Source organism: Aythya fuligula, chromosome 12 (assembly GCF_009819795.1).
Source record: "Aythya fuligula isolate bAytFul2 chromosome 12, bAytFul2.pri, whole genome shotgun sequence".
Lineage (NCBI taxonomy): Eukaryota > Metazoa > Chordata > Aves > Anseriformes > Anatidae > Aythya > Aythya fuligula.
Window position 1 is genome coordinate 5,590,772 of NC_045570.1, and position 21,752 is coordinate 5,612,523.

At 41.5% G+C, this 21,752-nt stretch overlaps 1 protein-coding gene across 2 annotated transcripts; it reads right to left on the bottom strand.

Moving 5' to 3' along the window:
* Positions 1-369: 369 nt before the first annotated feature.
* On the bottom strand, positions 370-12,546 carry AKTIP (AKT interacting protein). 2 transcript variants are annotated; one of them, XM_032195678.1, is made up of 10 exons: positions 12,522-12,546; positions 8,968-9,081; positions 7,535-7,740; positions 5,517-5,581; positions 5,329-5,429; positions 3,926-4,014; positions 3,754-3,852; positions 3,431-3,538; positions 2,974-3,034; positions 370-1,305 (listed from the first exon to the last, which is right to left on the bottom strand). In XM_032195678.1, the coding sequence occupies exons 2-10, from the start codon at positions 9,007-9,009 to the stop codon at positions 1,195-1,197; spliced, it is 882 nt and encodes a 293-aa protein (XP_032051569.1). In that variant the 5' UTR covers positions 9,010-9,081; positions 12,522-12,546; the 3' UTR covers positions 370-1,194. The 2 variants fall into 2 exon arrangements, with proteins under 2 accessions (XP_032051569.1, XP_032051568.1); XM_032195677.1 differs by lacking the exon at positions 12,522-12,546 and having other exon boundaries at positions 370-1,302; positions 8,968-9,074.
* Between the last annotated feature and the right edge of the window lie 9,206 nt (positions 12,547-21,752).

Below are 21,752 nucleotides of genomic sequence, written 5' to 3' on the forward strand. Positions count from 1 at the left end.
TTATACATGAAGTCACCAGTAACACGTTTGTTGCACTACTGCCATCAGTACAGGTATGAGGAGTTAAAGGAAAAGCACGGCAGCTGTAAGAGGCTGGCATCACAAGTACTGAAGCTATAGGAAAATCCTGTTAGACAAGAATAAGACATTTTGCTGGGTTATGACGCTAGGAAGACTTGTGGAAACAAAAAGACTCTGTCCTAAGCTTACAGCAGCTTTAAAATGTTTTCCTAGACGTGGAACCAAACTGTTCAACCAGTCTCTGCAGAACGTAACAGGGTGCCTGCAAGTACTTGTGCAGCCAGGTGCTTCCACTCCAGTGCCAGTCTTTGCTAAGTGTCTAGAGTACAGATGAACAGAGGGACAAAAGCAAGATCATCATTTCTTTTTATTTTCTTAAGGTGTCACTATTAACACACATTAGTCGAGCTATCCTAGTAATTCCTTCAGTGTGGCCACCTAGGGAATCTAAAATCATCTAAGATTTTATTAGCTCAAGAGACCACCGTTAAAAGCTTGGATTTTAGTGTTTATGGAATAAAAGTCTACTAAGCCTGACATTCTGCTTTCACCCTGTCAGACTAATGTGTGCTTTAGTGACAACATCCATTTACAAATCAATAATACATCATACACTGAGTGTCATCCTCAGTTTTACCTCTGGAAAGTGCTAAATGGAGTCATTGAACCACCTATTTACAATTTCAAATTCTAACATATTTACAATAGAAACCGAAGTATTTAAAACCATTAAATATAGTGTTTAACTCTGCTATATTAGTTTACATGAACACAGCTTACCTCTGGCATCATATTTCCTGCTAATATTTCTGCCAGCAATTTAAGATTTAGAAAAAAAATTGCTATTCCTGGAGGGAAAAAATAAAAGCTTAAAAACCAACCCAAAACCTCCAGGCATTTCAGAGCCCTGAGGAATTACCCACCCTAGACAGTCTTCAGGTAGAAGTACTGCAGTGTTCAGAGATGCTTCCAAACTCCAGGCAAGCCTTTAAAACCTAATGCATATGTAAAACGTTGAGTCAGCAATCCATCAAGCAGGTTTACTGGAGTCACTGCTACCGTTCAGTTTTTGCTAATCCATAGTCAAGAAGGAAACTGCTGCTTTGCTGTTTCTCCCTCCATTACATTCCCTCCACCCGCAGAAAGTGTTGCGTGCACCACAGTCCAAAAGAGCTAGGTAGGCATTGTCTTCTCTTCTTTGCTGAAAGGCTGAACTGAGCCAGGCTTGACCCATGAGAGGCCAGAAACATGCATGCTTTTGCAGTGCTGATCTTCTGGCTTCTTCTAGGTAGAAGAAAATTAAAGTCAGAATTATTTGGTACCCCAAACTCTCTTGTCCTCTCCCACCCATTTTAAGTTTGGCAAATACAAGCTGAAAAGTGGTATTGTTTGCTCTCCTCAAAGAGGAACAGAATTAAGTCTATTGCTTTAATTTCTCTGGATGCGCGTGGCTTCTGTAGAACTACTCTGACACCACAGGAGAGTTTTAATGTCTTAGTTCACATATTACTACCCCATTATACTGTAAAGATTAAGAGATACTCTTTGGATGGAGCACTTTGATTGGAAACCATAACCCAGCACCACTGCACTGCTATTTGCCAAATTTTTTGGTTCTACAGAAAGAAGAGTCAATCCAAATCAAAACATGTCAGCCATTAGCTCGACACTAACAGCTCCAGCGTGGCTCCTGAGGTACAGGAATTACAACAACAATAACCAAATGAGCCAGGATTGCAGCAGAAGGGAGAGAGAGAACTCAGGACTTGGGAACTTCCTTTTACAGGGAAGGCAAAGAAGATTCTCAGCTACACTGATGATTTTGGAACAAGTCTCCTAAGCCATGGAAATCAGGCTGGTCTTGCTATCAACAAACTACTCCAACAACTGAAGTGCCATACGTGCACTAACTAACACATTCAGAGTGCACCTCCCTGCCAGCCCAACAAGGCCACCAGGCACCATTTCACAATCCTGAGGCACAGTGAATGCAATGACTTGTCACGCCACTCCGGGCAGACCCAGAACTGCTGTTTGCCAGCTCTTGTTTAGTGCAAAGAATCATTTGAAAAATAAAAATAATAAATTGATTGACAGGGACACTATGTTTTCAGAGAATATTTTTAAAGCCTTAAGTTTTTCAGAATGCAGGCTTATTCCATTTGGCTTTATTTCCAAGAAAGACAAGAAAACCTCTTCTACCCTCTGGTCCTGTGTGCGTTTATATGCTCAAAAGCCATTAGATAGTTACCATCACTACTTCAGCTCCAGCATAGATAAAGGGCCATTGTTTGAATGTTACTGCCCCTTGGCATTACAAATATCAAAGGTATTGCTCAGGTGAAAGCTGTCATAAACTGTAACATTCTTGCCCTATCAGAGTGCTTTGTGATAGATGCAACTGTAAGCAGCCTTTGATTAGCAGACAGTGCCTTACTAGGAAACAGCAGCATCAGAAACGTTAGCAAGGTACTCTGCTTGTGCTGCTTGAAAGGGTTTAAATGAGAAAAAAGCCTTCAAGTTTTGATTAAATAATTAAACATCTTTCCACAACAGAGAAGAACAAAGGTGGGGACTGTCAGGTTATGCAGCACTACTGACCATGACAAATGCAGGACAAGCTAAACAGGCAGTCAGCAAATCTCTCCTTTCTCCTTCTTCCCTCCCCTTCCATCTCCAAACAAAAAATCTGCCAAATTTGCCAACAATTGTACTCAGCCCAACAAAGCTTTCTAGCTGGCCGAACAATTCATTGCTTAACACACTGAAGTTAGAACAGTGACATAACTGCTCAGTTAGGACTCCAATTCAGTTTCCTCACGACTGCAGATACAGAAAAGGAGTGGGGTGAGGTCTGCCTGGTACGTGCTCATCTCAAAGAGACGCGGAACCTTCCTTGCCTTTTCAAGCAACAAGCCCTTTTGACAGTCAGAATTGGGACTTTGTGCATACCTTCTGAGTCAACATCTTCTCTCTGGCTTCATCGTGCACAGCTGGATTCCAAGGAGAAAAACTATGGAGAAAGTACAGTTCTCTCTTACCTCACAGTTTTGGAAACTAAAGCACAAAGCAGCAGTACAGCAAAACACAGCAGTTTTCCTTGGTCTAGTTTGATGAATTTCAAGTCGGCTACAAATCTGAGTTTTCAGTGTTAAAACATGCATTTCTTGAGAACTTAACTCACAGTGGCATGGATCTTTTCAGCATTAAATACATTGTTTCACTATTTAAGATTTACTCAATATTACACAGAAGGAAACGAGCACAGGAATAATTAAGGTACTTACAAACATACAAGACAAAAGGACAACCTACTTTAATCTGTTTGCAGGGAAAGGCTTCAATAAAAATTATACCAAAACTTGTTCTCAAAAAATTAAGATGTGGTGAATTTGCTCACAGTACTTACACGATTGCATAGGGATCCTCTATTTTGGGCTGATCAAATAAGTGACTGCTGCATAGTTTGACGCTGTCCACCACTTTACTTTTGAACAGCTGAATATCTTTTTCATACCTACAACAGAGAAATAAGCGATGTCACTTAACTGCAAAGAAGCACAAGTTTGCTCCGGAAGCACAGACAGATTTGGCAAAGCCTCAAATTAAGTTTCTAATGCAACCATCTCCAAAGGTAAAGACCATGAATTGATTGTACAGATCTCGTTTCTACACTTCTGTGCAAAAAAAATCTCTTAAGAGACTATGTCTATAAACACAGAAGATACTTACAGCACTGCAGCCTCAGGGTTCAGAGGACTAGTTGTGTCAATCTTGTAGAAGACTCTGCGAGCATACATTAGTACTTGCCATATGTGATTATGATTTCGCCTAAAAGGAACAAACCATGGTGAAGAAGGGAAAGAGCCTCTTTCAAGCTACCCATCAAAATGTTACCACTAACCTCCATTTTGCAAACGCTCTTTTCACATCCAGTTCACCAGACATGGGATCTACTAGCGGATGGAAGACAGGCAGATCAAAAACCAAGCGCTGAGTTAGAAAAAAGAAGAATCCTAACGTTAAAACTATTGGGTGAAGGTTTTTTGGTGGTTGTTTGTTTGTTTTGGTCAGTCAGATGTTGCTTCCAAATACTAATCAACTAGTACTAGATAACAGGAAAACACCCTAAAGTGATTTATAGCAACTGTGAAACTGTAACCCAACATACCCAGGCTACGTGCAGGGTCTTGTCCTCTTTCATGCTCACTACCAAATCAGGAAACTAATCCTGTGTGCCAACACAGGTAATATCAGATAAGATCAGATTAAAGCCAAAAACAACCCTCAGCTATTAATGACTGAAAGCTTTTTAAATACTTGAACTACAAGCAATATTTTTTTTTTATCCTACACATTTTTAAGTAAACTGTGATGTCACCATGGTGTCTTCAGCTGTGCACAGTTAGTTTCCTCTTGCATTTGTGTGCTGCTCCAAAAGAAAAATACTTCAACAAGGTTTGAAAGCCCCACGCTAGTAAAAAAAATATGGATATATGAGAGGCATATGAGTTTCTTTAAAATCTTTTCAAGATACTGATTCCTACTAATTCTGTCCTTTTAAAGGTGACAGCTTCACACAAAACTTGACACCAAGCAGACAGCTTCCTGACATAGCAACTCCTTCTCAGCTACAGCAGTTCCATACACCCACCCCTGATCTTCCTGTTAAAGAAATCTGGCCAAGAGGGCCGGATGCTCCGCTCTGGAAAGAGTCCGATTGCCACATGTGTGTTTTTGTTTTGATGGGGATTTTTTTTTTTTTTTAACAGGAATGTAATAACTTGTATTCTTTTCCCTAGAGAAGAAAAAGGGACAGCAGAGTATCTATTCCCTTTCCCTCTATTTTACCAACTTTCAACTCAAGTTCTTAGTTCTTTGTTTCAATGCATTTTAAAACAGACACAGGCAAGAAATCCTGCAGCATTGTAGCAAGCACAGCACAAGAGCCTGCATTTTATGTTCCATTATAGGCTACTCAGAATTTGTACACTAAGTGCTTCAACTTCAAGTTCCTTGCCAAGGAAGTAGCAGATCAAACGTTGTGGTAAAGAACTGGTTGATTACTTGAATACTCTAATTAATCTAAGCTCATAGAATTCTCTCTACACCAATCTCAGTAATCAGAGCAACAACTTCCTTCCACAGACATTAGGAAATATATACAAGATGGCTCACAAACATGCCCAGCCAACTGAACAAAACTAGTTCAATGAAATGAGAAGCTACCTGGTGCATTAGCTTTAACGGGAAGCCGGACTTAGAGCACCAGAAAACCCCAAGACACACACAACCATGTCCACTTACCGGGCAGTCTCCATCTGGGTAGTTATCAGGAATATAGACAGTAAATTTAAACACACCATCCTGGTAGAGCCCATGTCTTATGAATATTACTCCAAACCACACTGCAAGTGAGAAAGTTTTCTTGAGAAATTTGAAGAATTTAAAAACAAGCATGTATTGCAATTTTAAAAGTTAAAGTTTAAACTTACTTAATGCTGATCTGTAAGATGGCTGCACGTAGACACCTGGCAATTTCTGCTTAACAACCAAGGTACTGCAATTAGAATCAGTATTTAGAATAGCTCCACAACTGCGTTAAACCTACAGCAAGCTGACAGCAGTAAAGCCAGAACATACGGCCAGTAGTTTAACAGGAGACTTCTTCCACAAACTTATACTCAATTCCCAAGGGCTGATTGCTCAGAGGAGGAGGCAGATAACTAGCAAAACCATATACTTTCACTCTGCTTTTCCTAGCTCTCCACTTAAGAAGCTACTAAGAGGAAGTATTATTTCTCCTGAGAAATAATTTCTCTCTGTAAGCAGAGAAACGGAAATAACTTATTTCCCCAGAAGATGCATTTAATGCTTCTCAGCACTGTGTGATTTCCACTTTTCTACCGAATTCCCAGTTTCAAAGTAAAGAGTAAAAAAAGGATTGCAACTAAATTTCTTTGAACAGAGGCTTGCACTCAATTCCAGTTAATTCTGAAAGTGTACCAAACCTTTAATTTTAAACAAATTTTCAGTTTTAGATAAGACTATGTGGCAGGTCAACCAAGAATCCTACTGGCAAGAGACCAAACAAAGTAACAGAGAACAGAAAAGACAGGCTGGGTATATTAGAGATCTACATCAAGTGATTACAGCATCTCATTAACAGTAGGGACCAACACATTTTTGTAAACTTGCACTTATTTGTTAATTCATTTCTTGTGAAGATGATCAAGTTATCTTCAGTTACTTCAGCCATCAATGACCCTTGAATTAAGGAAAGGTTTTCTCCCTCTTCCTTTATCCTTTAGGAAGCTCCATTTGATAAACAACAGCACTGCAGAGAAAAATCATGCTACTTTTTCCATTTTTCTAATTATTGAACACAATAAGTTCCTTCTAAATCTAATCAGCTACAGTTATAAGGTATGCAGATTCTACTGAATACCATAAATGATAATCTGAAATACTCACTTCATACATTTTCCAGTTAGTTGCCATACTGGCCCATTAAATTAAACTCAGCACACTTGCACTAGTAAACAGTGATCTTATAGAAAAGCACTAACACATCTCTCTGCTAACTATTTCCATACTGTACGTGAAATTGTTAAACAAGAGGAATACAAAGTATTCTTGCATGCTGCAGAAGAAAGACATTTTTCTTGAATTAAGTCAGAATCAGTTGCCTGAACACCACGTTTTACATTTAGAGAGTTCTCACTTTCAACTTAATGGTTAAATGCAAGATCTGAAGCTCAGTATTGCATCAGGACTCCAGGGATTTCATTCCAAAAGGCACTGCATACTTGAGAATCCAATACGTCTACTACTGACAAAGTCTCTCCAGCTTTATGGCATAAAACAGTTTAAGTAACCCCATATAACTGGTAAGTTTTGCAGACATACAGCTTTGTGTGTGTGCTCCCACAGCACTCTGCACATCACTACACCGGATCAAATGCAACTGATCAAACTGATCCAACAACAACTCTTTAAATTGCAGTGACTCCTCCCTCTCAAGTACCATTAAAGACAGGAAGACACACAGCCCTCCTAATATCCACTTAATAAGCACTTTCAAGTGTTCCACATCCTAATTCCATTATACAGTGCCCTACCTTCATAACCATCTTCCTACTAAACATCTGCTGGCTTCTGTATTATTGATTGTTTAACAAATGAGGTATTTCTGACCAAAATGCTATGAGGGTACGTGGCCAGGTAGACCAGCTTTGGTAGACCCAAAATGTTTTTACTTGAAGACTGAGAAATACTAAAATTCAGAAAATCACATCTAAACACAGCCCTTAAAATTTCATCCCTTTTTCTCCCCTGCCACCTCAAGAGGTGGAGGTTGCTGCTCCGGAAGAATTTGGTGTAGCACAGAGTTTTACTGCATTCTTTAGGGGCTGTGGCAGACACCACACAAGCACTAGACCCCTACAAGTTATTTTTTCACTGAAGCATACACCCAGTAACCTATAACAGAAAAAAAATAGCGAAAACCCACAATTCTGCTAGGAGGGAATACTCCAAATAAAAAGGCCCGTAAGAAGCATGTGTTCCATTTGTCGATTGGGACGATGCGGCAGGGGAGGCAGGCTTGGTTATTGGCACAGCGTTCTTTGGGATAGAAGGTAACTGTTTCTTCGTAGAGGTTCGTGGAGGACTGGTTCTCAGCTCTCCAGTCAAAGTTTTCTCTTCAGCTTCGGGTCTCTGTTATATTAAAACAGAACCAGGGCATTAGAGGTTGGAATTCAAAGTATTTAACATAGGAACATATTTTAACACAGGCTTAAACCCGCCCTTAGTAATTACAAGTTTGGCCGATGAGATTTTTTTTAATTTTTTTTTTAGTGATCTTGGGTTTGTTTTGTTTTTATATAAATTTTTATTCAATCAAACCCAGACTGTAAGTGCAAAAGCAATCAAGGCTAGGTTGGAAATCTGCAGATTAGGACACGGAGGTTTGTACTTATTTAGGAACTCGAAGCGGGTAATATATACCATCAGCTTAAAGTCAGGCTATTTCCAGCACATCAAGGTAAGTCACTTCCACTGACGCGCATCCTCACATTCATAGACTTCAAAGTCTATGACTTTGAAGAGTCTCTGAGAAGTACCGTAGTAAAGCTGAGAAGAAATCAGAGCTTTCTATGGAAAACTTAGCACAGGTGGGAAGTGACATACGTGAAGACAAACATCCCACTTGGCACTGATTGTGCAGCCTGCTCCCGCTGTGGGAGAATCACTGGCTGACAGTGACATCGAGCCCAGGTTAAGTAATTTTGCTCTAACAACCTTTTCATGCCTATGTCGTTTCACAGATGTACATATATACACACACACACAGACTGTTCTACGTAGTGGGTCACTGCTACGCTGCTAGAGATCGCTATTAGGTACAGACCTCAAAATCATTCCGCAGGCTGCCAGGACACACCTGCAGGTTACAGACCCGTGACTAGGCTGTGCTGCTCACCATTTAGGGGATAGCGTTTCGAAATGCTTGAGACTTGGGCCAGTAGCAATACCTATGCCTTGAGCACCATCAACCAAGTTATAGAATTTTCTCTAGTAATGAAAACCTGAGAAGCAAATAACCTTCAAAGTGCTGTGCTTTTAGACAAAGTCTCATGTAGCAAGTAATAGCATTAGAAATGCAGTTTTGCCAGTGCTCACTGCACATGCAATACCTGACTAAAGTCTACTTAAGACGGTAAAAAATGTCATAAGCAGCAAGTCCTTAAACTATTTGCACGTATTTGTCTTTCCTACTTGAAAATGCTTCAGATAAGACAAGTCATTGCAGTGAGTTCTGGAGAAGGCTCCGTTCACAGGCACATTCCAATTCCTGCAAGTCACAGCCAGCTGACCCTTTTATTGAAGGCAATCCCAGCCCTCAGGATTTAACACCTTAGAGCACCCACTCATTATATCTACCTTGCGCACAGAACTTGTAGACATGCTCCAGAAAGGGTTCATAACGTGTATTCCAAATAAAGGACTGCAATTTTTCAGTGTCTTCCGTTTCGTCAGGCTTCTCTGGTTTACACCCTAAAAATACACAGAATGAGTGTGCATCCTTACAGATAAACAGGACTCAATATATAAATAGGATTCAGATCTAATTTTGCACCCAGCTTTATGTTGCTGTAAAAGAAGAGAGCTTCTTGAAGTTAAGACCAACGGTAGATAAAATCACCAGAGCTCTATTATTGATTAGACTCCAGGACAGTACTATAGCTGCCTACACAGTATTTTTGCACTTGAACGCCTCCCTTCTTCCTGCTAAAACAATATTCTGAGAAAGACTGCAGCATATTCTTTGTCTTGCCAACTGCCAAAGACCATCTATTGGCTCAGCACAGTCAATACAGATCCTCTGCACACACAAATGCTGAAAGTTATCACTTCAGCGTTCACACCCAGCATCGGACAGCTCTACAACAGCTCACTCTCACAGCATGGCCAAGGGCTGTCCCTCGCACACACTGCACACTCTGCAGGTTTCAGAGGCACTCCAGCCTGAAAAATCACTGCCATTCCCAGGGCACGAGATGATCCTCCCATGGAGCCTGCATTACGTATGTGTCATTCTGCTTTCATCTGCATTGGTGCCCTGCCAGGAACAGACAAAGCCACAGAACACAGAAGATTTTCTGTAGCTATTTAATGGGCTCATTATGAGCACTAAGCTTAATGCTCATTAGATCAGCAGTTCAATTACAAGGACTTCAGCAGTATTTGGAGTTTCGGTGTTTCGTCTGTTCAAGCCATTCGCACAGCTCCCCTTTGGGTATAAACTCCAGAAGTCTTTTTTTTTCCCCCCTCTTAAAAAAAATGTCTTGTTATTGTTTGTGCAAGAGCTCTCTCGCCTACACCACCTCATCTGGCACTGCCTGTTTCCTCTACTCCTCTTTTTTTTTTTTTTTTTTTTTATTCCAGTCCTCCTGGTTTCCAATATTCCACCTCCCACCCCACCCTTTCTCACTACAGTAAGTTTTGAGACAGTACATTTTGCTTGATTTCTTTAATATGGAATCATAAAAACACTAACCAAGACAATTCAGAGGATGAGAGAGACAAAGACAGGACAGCACAAGTTATATTGAGGTCAACACCAAGTGTTTTCTACAGCACACAAGTCACCACCACCTGTTCACGCATTGCTTTGAACAGTTTATAGAAAAAAATGATAACGTTAAGATCCAGACTCTTCCTAAGACAATCAAAGCTAACCTTGTTAAAAGAAAAAAAAGAATTAAGCCAGACTATTTGTCAGAAAAAAAAAATAAATCCTAGCTGTGCAAATGTTTAAAAGAAACTGATATCAAATGCAGTTATCTAACTACAGCCATCTAGATACTGAGCAGCCCAGCAGTAAAAAATTGCAAGCACCATTCAGGAAAGCGATAAAAATTAATTCAGTCTCCCAGCCCCAAAGCATCTGAGGCAAACATTCCAGGACACGATTCCTCCAGATATTTTTCCTCTTCAGCAGCCAGAGAGACGCATCGCTCCGTGCCAGCAAAAACAGAGGGGCAGAACAGGGGCACGCTCTGGGACAGCGGTGGGACAGCAGATGTTTTCACCTTTCCCCATCCCCTGTCTGGAAGGCAGAGCCCTGCCAGAGGGCCATGCCACAGGCCCTTCCTCTTACCCAAAACCCAGCCAGACTACAAGAGCGAGATGCTCGGCTACCAAAAGACAAGAGATTTCCTTGGGGACCTTCAGCGTGACCTGAGGGTGGAGGAACTGACGCACAGAGGGCCCGGCTCTGACACGAGCAAACTGCTGGGAGCTGAGGTGCAGGTCTGAAAACAATTATCTGCAACCTGGAGTGATTACTTTATGGGTTTGGGGGAATTTTTTTTTTTCTTTGAGGACTAACACAAACTGCCCTATTCCAGAACAAGAGCTGAGACACAGGAGCCAAAAAGGACACGGAACAAGGTATGTACATAAAGACCAGCCCAACCTACTACCAGCAAGACAGGAATTGATCTGGAAGCGTGATAACTGCTGGATGCAGTTCCGTCACTGACTCCACCTTGCAGAAAGCAACCATACGTGCTCAGTACGCTCCCAGCTCTGCTGAAACGCTTTGCATTACAGAGATGCCTATTTACAAGCTATTAAGAACCAGTTTCATCTCCAAATAAAGCGTTACTTTAGCCCTAGTTAGAATACAGAATAACTTCCAGAGAGGATCCTGCACAGAGCTCCTTCAGCCAGCTGCCCCCCAGTAACAAGCGATACATGTTGCATTGCCCTCAGCCTCTCCTGTTAGGATCCTATGGATGATGGCGAACTGGTGGCCTTGGAGTGTCAGTCTCCCACGCAGTCACTGAAAAAGCCATTCAAGGTGTTTCAAAGTTGGTTTCTTTTGAATCATGCTCACTCTTTCTAGGTACGCTATACAGGAGCTGAGCACGGTATCAGCACAAGAAACGTGGCCTGTAACTGCTAGGTCCTGCACCTAAAAATTTACTACCCTAGATTAATTACAAGTCATTACAGATAAAAATTAAAATAATGGACTATTGGTGTGTTTCAGTTGGCCTGGTGATCCTACTTCCCAGCAAGGAGAAGGCTTACAGCTGCCACGGGAGTGAAATCCCAGCATCATCCAGGGGTGGTTCCAGGCAGCGCAGTCACCCAGCGTCACCCTGGCTACAGCGCCTTCCACAGGGGTACCTGCTGCTAAGGCACTCTGTGGGGCTGCACCTACCGGCAGCAGCAGCCTCCCAGCAGAGCCCAACACACTGGCTTTGCTCATTTTACACGGAAGGCACGAACACCTTCAGAACGATCACCCGGGCTCCTCTCATCACCCACAGAGGCTGAGCACCGCGCTGCCCAGCATTGCCTTTACAGATTTCTGCTGCTTCAGGAGCCGAGCGCCACAGCCGCGCTGCTGAGCTGCCCTCCTCACACGGGCCTTGTATCAGTCTGCACCTTTTCCTCTAGTATTTGCCTCCTGCTACAACAATTGAAAACACGAATAAGGTGAAGAGATACCACTTCAAGTGCTGCTTCTTGGTAAGGCTTCCTGGCTTTTATAGCGCACTCGCACTGTGGAAGCCCTCCCGTGGCTGCCCAGGCCACCTGCCGCCCCCAGCACACCCCGCAGCGGCACCGCCAGCACCACACGGGGTGACCGCGCTGAGGGCCGGCAGCAGCTGGGCTGTACGCACGTCCCCTTTGCTGCCCCGGGCAGCTGTGAGGGACCCCGGTGCCTGCGGGGCACGGAGCCGTTGGGGATCAAACCCTCTCCCCCCCCCCCCCCCAACCGCCACCCCACTGCCAGCGGTTCCCTGTGAGGAGCGCCCGGCCCCAGCGGCGGGGCCCGCCCCGAGCCCCCCGGCCCCCCCGCCCACAACGCCGAGGCCGCGGGGAGCCCCACCCCGCTCTCCGCCCCTCCCTCCCGTGGCAAAAACGGGGTGAAAAAGAAGGAAATTGGTTAAAAGCCGCGCTCCCCGCCGGGCCCTCACCGCGCTCCGGCCGCTCCCCGCCGCCCAGGCCCCGCCGCCGCCGCCGCCCCCCTTTAAGCCCGCCCCTCGGCCTCGCACAGCCGGGCCCGGCCTCGCGCTCAGCCAATCGCAGCCCCTCCCGTGCCGTGGCGTCACCGGGGGGCGGGGAGAAGAGGGGGAAAGCGGCCAATGGGGGCCGCCGGGCGCTGCGTGAGGTAATGAGGGCGGCTTCGCTCCCCTCAGCGGGTGGGGACGGAGGGTGCTGCGGAGAACGCCCTTCGGAAGGGGATTGGTCCGCTCGGCTGTCCGTCTAGAGCGGGCGGACCAATGGGAGGGGGGTGACGCACCTGTCAGGCCGCAGGAAGAGAGCGGCGGGGCGGGGGCTGGGAAACGCGAGCCTCTCCCATTGGGCGGCGGGGCGGAGCGGGGAGAGATGCGATTGGCGGGTTGGGGCGGCCCTGCCTGAGGGACTGTGCGGGCCCCAAAATGGCGGCCGGGGGCGGGCGGGCAGCGGGGCCGGCCCCTCACGGGCACCTGAGTGGGCGGTGTAAGAAAGTGATCCCTGCTGCGCTTCTGAAACACTCACCCAAACACATTTTCTGGAGCTTGACGCCTCCAGCAAACTACGTGAAAACATAACACAGGCACGGCTATGGCACTAACACCAGAACAGCGCTAAATAACAGTGCACGGGGCATCAAATACCTCAAATAAACTTAAGACTGAATGGGTCCTGCAAGATGAGCTAAAGTACACAATCACATGGGGGTCAGGATTCCCTTCTTAGTCACACCAGATCTGTATGAATTCTACTTAAGAAAATCTTAACTGATTTTCATACTACATGTATATTGGTATTTTAACAGACTAGCCTAAAGTGCTATTTGTATACCTTAGAAAAAAAGTTTCTTTTTCTAGGGATTAGTGCCTGTTGAAAATAAGTTTAATAAAAGTCCTATTCCTTTTTACTTTGTATCCAAAGTTAGGAAAAAATCATCTCAGAAAACATTTTTTTTTTCCATTTCCATATCTCATTATCTGTTGAAGAAAACATATAAACATTTGTTAGGTCCGAAGTGCACAATCTTGAAGGTTTGTTGGATCAGCTTGAAATAGCATTACAGGTTCATTACTGTGTAAGCACGCCAAGAATGTCTTGGAAAATGACAAATATAAGAGACGGACTCATTTGAAATTCATCAGCTTCAATTTTAAATCTTTCAGGAGACTGAAGAGAGAAGCTGTAAAATACAGAGAACCAAATTATTATACATTCATATTTAAATCCATTTTTTTCTAGGCATACTTGCATATCTGTTTCACCCAGAAGGCTAAATGCAGGGAGGAATTTAATTTAAAACAATGTCTTCAGGCTAGCATAGGAAAAAGGTGTTGGCCAAGATTTTCCACAATACATAGAATCATACCCCAAAAGCACATATCCTCATAACCCCAAACCTAAAATTGCCAAGCACCTACCTGTAGCTCTGCTGCTGAAGGGGGGCCACGATGGCTGCATCCTGTAAGGCATATTCACTATTATGTTTAATTGCCCAGCGTGCAAAGACCCTGATAGTTCTGACTGGGCCAGAATTTCCCCTTGTGGTGGCTGCAGTTTTTAGAAATAAACTGAATGGAAGAGACACGAAGGAAGTTCCATGTATTTAATTAGCTGGAGGGAGTGCTTAGCACCACTAGGTGGTGTTCTGCAGCTGCTGTAGTCGCGTAAAGTGATCCATAAGACAGCTGAAGGATGAAAATACTTTACTGACTGAAAGCCTGTATATGCTGTATGACAAGAAGTGATCAGGGCTTTTGCTGCCAGCTGCAGATAAATATGCATGCTTCTCTCCTACTGCCATCCCCAGCAGTTCTATGGGGACACTGACAAAAGAATTTTGAAAAAATACCATATATAGTTACACGAAACATCACCTTACTTGATAACTATCAGTATTAACATGCCTTTTTTTCCTCCTCCAAAACAAAAGGTGAAATAATATATTTTCTTTTTTTCAAAGCTAACAAGCAGAATTATAGTCACTGTTAAAAACTCAAAGCCTTGAACACCTTTTCAAATGCAATTAATTCCTTTGTGATTTAGATACTACAAGAAACACTATCGTCACTTTATGGAACAATATAATTACAAATGAAAACAGTGAAGTAGTTAGGAGAAACTATTAGGCTCCTAAAATATGATGGCAAGCGTACAAGAATACTTTAAAACAGGTATTTTCATTTTAAAGGCATTTACAAAGAAGCCAGTGGGTAAGAGCTTATTTCACAACGCACAGGGGTGGTTTTCTATGGGGAGGAATACATCATGCCACAGTTCTCTCATCATTCTGAAGGGCAATAACACAAACAAGATCTAGGTAAACTGGAACCGATATGTGCAGGTAAGGCTAGAGCTATTGAACGTCTCAGCCCTTCTTGCTAGGTAATGACAGGTATCTCACAGAACCACGGAATGGTCTGGATTGGAAGGGATCCATAAGGATCTCCTAGTTTCAAATCCCTTGCCATGGGCAGGGACACCTTCCACTAGACCAGCTTGCAGAAAGTTATTTGGTTTGTGAATGCCTTCCCAAAACTTATTACCCAGAATGGTAGTTCCCATACAGGGCTTCATAGCTTGACAGAAAATGTTGTCCAGACCCATAATTCTCGTAACATGCCCTGGGTTTGGGGTCTCTTGAGCTGCTTTGGCATACTGCTCCATGCAGATTTCAAAGCATTTCTCTCAGTTCCACTTAGATTTATTTTAGTGCAACACAAGCCTGGTAACATAGTACAACAAAGGAAACATCAAATTAGTAAAAACTAATTAGAAGTAAAGGCTCTTAGTGACAAGATTGGAAACAAGTCAAATACAACCCGCTCCTAGCTTACACTTCATGTGGTATTTCTCTGGTCAGTTCAGCTCTTCTGCCTCTAAGGTGGGTCAGTGCTGGGATCCAGTGTTCAGAAGCATCAGAAACCCCACAGCATCATCTAATGATACAGTGCCCATTCATCCCTTGCCTCCTCACTAACCTTACTCCTGGCATATGTCATCAAAACCATCCCTCTTATTTTCATATCTTTTCATAAGGTTGAGATAAAGACTGTCTAACAGGACAGAAAAGGAAGGGGAAATAACAAGGATTATTCTCATCCTAAATCCAAAAGGCAGCACCATACCAGCCACTAGGAAGAAAATCAACTCCATCCCAGCCGAAACCAGAACAACAGTATATTTATTTTCCTTGGGGAAGAGATAAGAAGAAACAGCCCAAACTGCATCATCAAAATCTGTTATGTAGTTCTTGGGGTCTCTGCTCTGTCAGCAACACTGTAAAACTTCAACTACAAACTCACTTCTTTAACAGAGAATCAGAATTATTAAATATATTTATTCCCTATAGGAAGACTTTCATCTTGCTAGATTCACTTCATATAAAAGTACATATGTATATAATATCCCGACACTTTTAGATTTGCATGGCTGCTGATATATTCAGCTACGTGAGAGCTTGGCTGTTCCTGAACAGCAGAAGCTAACAATGACAAACTACTTAGGGATCACACCACAGCCTTCAAACTATGCTTTCCTCAGTATGTCTCATCATGGACATTCATACCTAAATTTGTCTACTGATGAATAGAAATTCCTCATTTTAGATTTTTCCAACCATTTTTGATGGTTTTGAATAAGGCGTTAATTAGACTTGCAGCTGTAATTACTATTTACTTACCGATAAGGGTTTCGTTTGTTTTAAATACATTCCTTTCATGGAATATTTTGATTCATAATCATGTAAAACATACTTCCAAGCAAATATGCATGTAAACTCACTCTCAGGAATAACTAAGGATTACAGAGTAATCAGATTAAAGAATCTTTTTGAAAAATCAGTTTTGCAGAGAATAGTCATTAGAGCGCATCTGTATGAGACAACCGTGGCAAATCAGTGAACACAGCCCACGTAAACAACCTTTGATCAGCAGTTTCCACAATATCATTATGAACTCCAGTTTCTGCTTTAACGGTATGATATGATGAGTGAAAAGCAGACCAAAACCAATTCATAACTGTGATTTTCCAGCTGAAAATTAATTTGTTGACTGAAAAATACCTACATAATTTCAGAGAAGATAAGACATAATAAAGTAGGACCATTTTTTTCTCCACTCACACCTGGAGCCAGATTTTTACACAAAAGTCACTTCCCTCCTTTCATCTTCTTATTACTTTCCTAGTAAAGTGACATATTAAGCAGGTGTGTAAGTGGTTGGTTATTTAAAAAAGCTGCATATTAAAGAATTTAGTGTATAGCTGATCAAAGAAGTGGATATGAAGAGTAAAGGCTGTGAGGTGAATATGCAAAGGAAGCTATCACATTCAATGAGAAACAGCTATGAACAGCTACCCAAGATTGTGTCTGTGTAGCCCAACTAATCCAAGTCTAAATTGAGATGACTTGTTGCTCTTTTGTCCAGAGCACATCATTAAAAATTGGCAAGCTCTAATATTTAGACATATAATTGGAACAGGCTCCCCAGGGCAGTGGTCATGGTGCCGAGCCTTCTGGAGTTCAAGAAGCGTATGGAAAACGCACTCAGATGTAGGGTCTGATTTTTGGGTGGTCCTGTGTGGAGCCAGGAGTTGAATTCCATGAAACTTGTGGGTCCCTTCCAGCTCAGGATATTCTGTGATAATGCTGAACGTCCACTACATGAAGAAAGAGCATCTATCACAATAGACCAATTCAACCTCACAGCTCAAATTTGAGAATTTGAAAGTTTACACCCATCTTTCCCTTCAGCTAGAAAAACGTTTCAGCCATACAAAACAGTACTGGGCTCCTTGCTTCAAAAGGAGTAAGAAAAGGCAGGATATGAACATGACACCTAGTAAACCTTCATGCAGAAAGAGACATGCTTAATTAAATAGAATGCCAGTTAGCACCACTGTCATCGGTAGGGCTCACCTCACCTTTCCATGAGCCAGTCTTGGTCACTAACAGCCCTGTCATGCAGACTGCTACAGGAGGCTGGGCACCTCAGTATTCAAAAGATTCAAAAGACTCAGTAAATAAAAGATTTGTAAGAAAGATTGCTTCTCTCCTCTCCACGTAAAAGCGACATCCGGCACTATCTGCTCAGAGCTCATAGCTCAGGGCACAGACGCTGTACTTGCATATGGAAACAACTGAATTAAAACTCAGAAACACCCCTCTCACTCCTCATTTGTTTGCTGCTGTTTGTCTTTAACTATCTGTATTCATATTTATGGCTTAAAGTAAGCAGAAATACCACAGTCAGTATATACAGACAACATTTACTACATTTAGCACTTTCTAAAGCTAGACTAGGAATTGGTCTGAACATTTACATGAAAGGAAATCAAAGACTAACAGCCTCACAACCAAGGTACAGAAACTTCAGTCTGCCTGCCCAGTTCTGACTTGTCAAAACTAATTGTGACTAGTCACAAATTTATGTTTAAAGGACATTACAGACCAATTAAAAGTATTGAAAAACTTCCTATTAACTTCAATACGACTTCAGTTTAGATGCTTCATCTATGAATAAGAACTTAAGTTGCCCAGGAAATCCTCAACGGAACATCTCCATCCACATCTGTTTCATTGGCTTTATTTTTTATCTGAACTTTTGTATTTTTTTCTATGCCATCTGCAACCCTTTTTTTGTAGATTAGTTGAAGTTTCTACCTCCCATTCGGTTATTTCTATTTCCCAAAGCTACAGTGATTCTCAGTTAATTCAGTCCTATCTTCTATCTCTTTGACAGTTACCAGAAGCACAAAATGTTGGGAAATCTAATTTTTCTTCTCTTTTAAGTGAACAAGTTGTGCCTCTGCAGTTTTGAAACATAGTTTGGCTGTTTGTGGTTTCTCTTTATTACAAATTTCATTCTAAAAAAATGTAAGTGTGAATTGAGATTAGATTTAAACTGAGCATGCATGTCCAAACATCATGAGAATTCCTCTATCAAATAAAACTTTCATCTTAATTATCCTTAATAATTTCCACTTTGCTAATATAAGGTCCCTTAATACCTTTGGAAAATGAAGATTATGAAAAAGAGACTATATGAAGATAATTATGTCTCATTTTGCAGAATTTTAAACACCTTCTTCCAGATAATAAATCTAATGTTAATTAATAGTGGGGTATAATATTAGATCTGTCTCTCTTATGAAAATCCCTGATAGAATGTTCCCTTATGAAGCAGTGTCTGTGTTATTTTATATATTAGTTCCAATTTATAGCAAAGCATACTGCTGAAAAATGTTAAGTAGCCAAGCAAAGAGCTACCATCACAATTGAATTAATTTTCATTATTTCATTTCAAACTGTGTAATTACAAATAAACTTTCTCTTTCAAGGCCTTTAAAAGTCCTGCCCACTAAAGTTTTGAACACAGACAGGTGCTCTGGGTATTTGGGCTAGAAGGAATTTCTCCATTTGCTATAAATTTACGAGCACATCTGTCTGTATGTGTTTGCATGTAGGTGTTTGCACAAGTCTGTGTCTACAAAAGCAGCCAACCAACCTACCAACCAAAACAGTGCAATACCCTAGCTAGGTCATCAAGGCAGCTGCACACCAATCTGAGCACTGTATTTTGAGATAAACTGATATTATTTTCATTTTCTATATGTTTGTATGTTCTATATGTATGTTTGAAAAGCCTATCAACTTCTAAAAATGATTTGTCTGGAACTAAGATATCTCTACAAAAAAAAATATAGGCAACAGTTGCTTTTAAAGGCTGTTGCTACTTCCCATCATGAATTGTATAATCATGCTCTTAAAAAGGAACGTGAAATTAGAACTGACTATAGTACTGCCTTAGTATTTTAGTCTGATCTATTTGCAAGGGTTTCTTTTTTTTTTTTTGTTTGTTTGTTTGTTTGTTTATTTTTGTTTTTTCTTTTGCTTTAAAACAGTTATATCTCAATCTTTAAACTAAAATGTAAAACGTTTGGCAATGATTTTATTTATAAGCATCAGTAAACTGGTATTAAACATATATTAGCATTTAAAATACTTTTTTTTTTTGTTCCTGTTTTTATCTTTAACCCAACTTCAAGGGGCTTTGTGAGTCAGAAAAAAAAAAAAAAAAAAAAAAAAAAAAAAAAAAAAAAGGATGTTGAACTGGCATCTGGTTTAAAATCTGTGCTGAATATTTTGTTAGAAATTATTAGGCAATATGAGATTTTAATGCTAGTCTATTTATTAATGACTTTTTCTATTTGTATATATACACAAAACAGAAATATATAGTGTATGTCGTATCTGTATGTAATTCTGCCTGTAAAATATGCAGGAATTACAGTTTGTCAAGCTGTGTCTTTTCTGGTGATCATGACCGGGCACAAGTTTCTGTCACTACAGAACGATTTTTTTCTTAGAAGCATATAATGCACAAACGCTTTTACAAGGTTTGTTTTGTCCCCCCTAGCTTATCAACCAGGAAACTATATAGGAACATAATAATAATATCTAGACAGTATAAAAAAGGAGAAAGTGAGCCAACACTAAAACAATAGTAACACAACAGCTGCACTTCTGTGTGAGCAAACCATTACGCACACAATAGTTAATAATTCTTCCAAGTGCTCATTGTATCTCCTAGAGCCAAATCAGCCACCATGACAAAATAAGCACATTTAGAACTGAAATCATCTTAATATCAGAGATTAGAAAGGATCAAAACCACCATGAAGATAGGAAAATGAAACCCTCCATCCTTCCTCTCTTAGTGGTACTTGTGATTAATCTGAAGTAAAGATATTTTTTTTCCAAGCATACTTAGGGGGTTGGCATTCAAATTTTCTGTGATCATCCTCTCTGGAAATTTGGTTTAAAACTTAGTGTTTACTAGATGAAAATATTTCAGTCTGCTCCTGTTGACTAAAATAGCATAGAATCAGTCAGGCCTAAAATTAGCTAAATAGATCCATATTTTGTGAACAATAAACAAACAACAAGCAAGCAAAACAAAACTCTTTCCCACTGGTAATGCAGATTAAGATTACAGTCATACAGCACTTCTGCATCCTTGGATTACAGAATCACAGAAAGGATCAGGTGGGAAGGGAGCTCTTGAGATTGTCTACTCCACCGCCCTGCTGAGAAAAGGATCAACTGAAGCAGATTGCTCAGGACCGCATCCAGCTGGGTTTTGATTATCTCCAAGGATGGAGTCTCCACAGCCTTTCGGGCGACCTGCTCCAGTGCCTGATCACCCTTTTGTAGTAAACAGCTTTTTGGCTTAGAACAAAAAGCTGAAAGCAAAGGTAAGTTATGAAAGAGGACAGGAGGAGAAACAGCATTCTACAGAAAAATTGCCATGTAAGCTGTAGCAGCCATGCAGACAAGTGAAAAGATGTTTAGAAGTCTCAGATTTGAGAGAGAGAGAATTAATTTCCTTTTCCAACTCGCTATCTCCATCTAAAACTACCTGAAGGAAATTGATATGCCCTTACCAATCTCCTTTGATGAACATTTTGTTATTCAGGAAGGACAATGTGAGTTAGAACAAATCTATACAGTGTCACAGGGCAAGGAAGTGATGTACTTCGTTTGCAAGAGAGAAGCAGCAATATGTTACCTGATATAGTGATTTAACAAAGTTTGTTTGTAAATAAGAGAGTGACTTCAGATTTGGTGGCAAGGTATGTGCAGTTATTTACAAGATAGAGGGTTAAATATTTACAGGATAGAGGGTTAAATCCAGTCATTCAGGAGATCCTCCCTTGCTTTCTAAACTCCTTGAACACCTTGTTGTGTGTTAGCCATCTCTCCTGAAAGCACACTGAGCCAGTTGCAGCCACCAGGACCACACACATCTATCACAACTGCCACTGGTGGTTATCACTTGACCAGGGTTTTGGGTGAAAGGCCAGGTTGTGGGGTGAGGGGAGCACACCATCACACACTGCTCTGGGTAACGTAGAATAGGAGTATCCAAGATTATTCCTGAAGCAGTAACAGCCTGGCCAAATAACACTGTGGCGTCTCGCTGGAGCATGCTTCTGACACCTATGCTCATGTCTGGGTATCTCTTCCATCCTGCCACACATAGTTCAGTTGATGTCTTTTGCACAGGGTCAGATTTAGAATGCTTTATGCCATAACAACAGACTCCAGGGGAGCGCTGATAACAGACCTAATGCAGTTTTCCCTAGGAAATTAAAGTTACAAGCCACAGCGTACTTGGATAATATAATGTTTG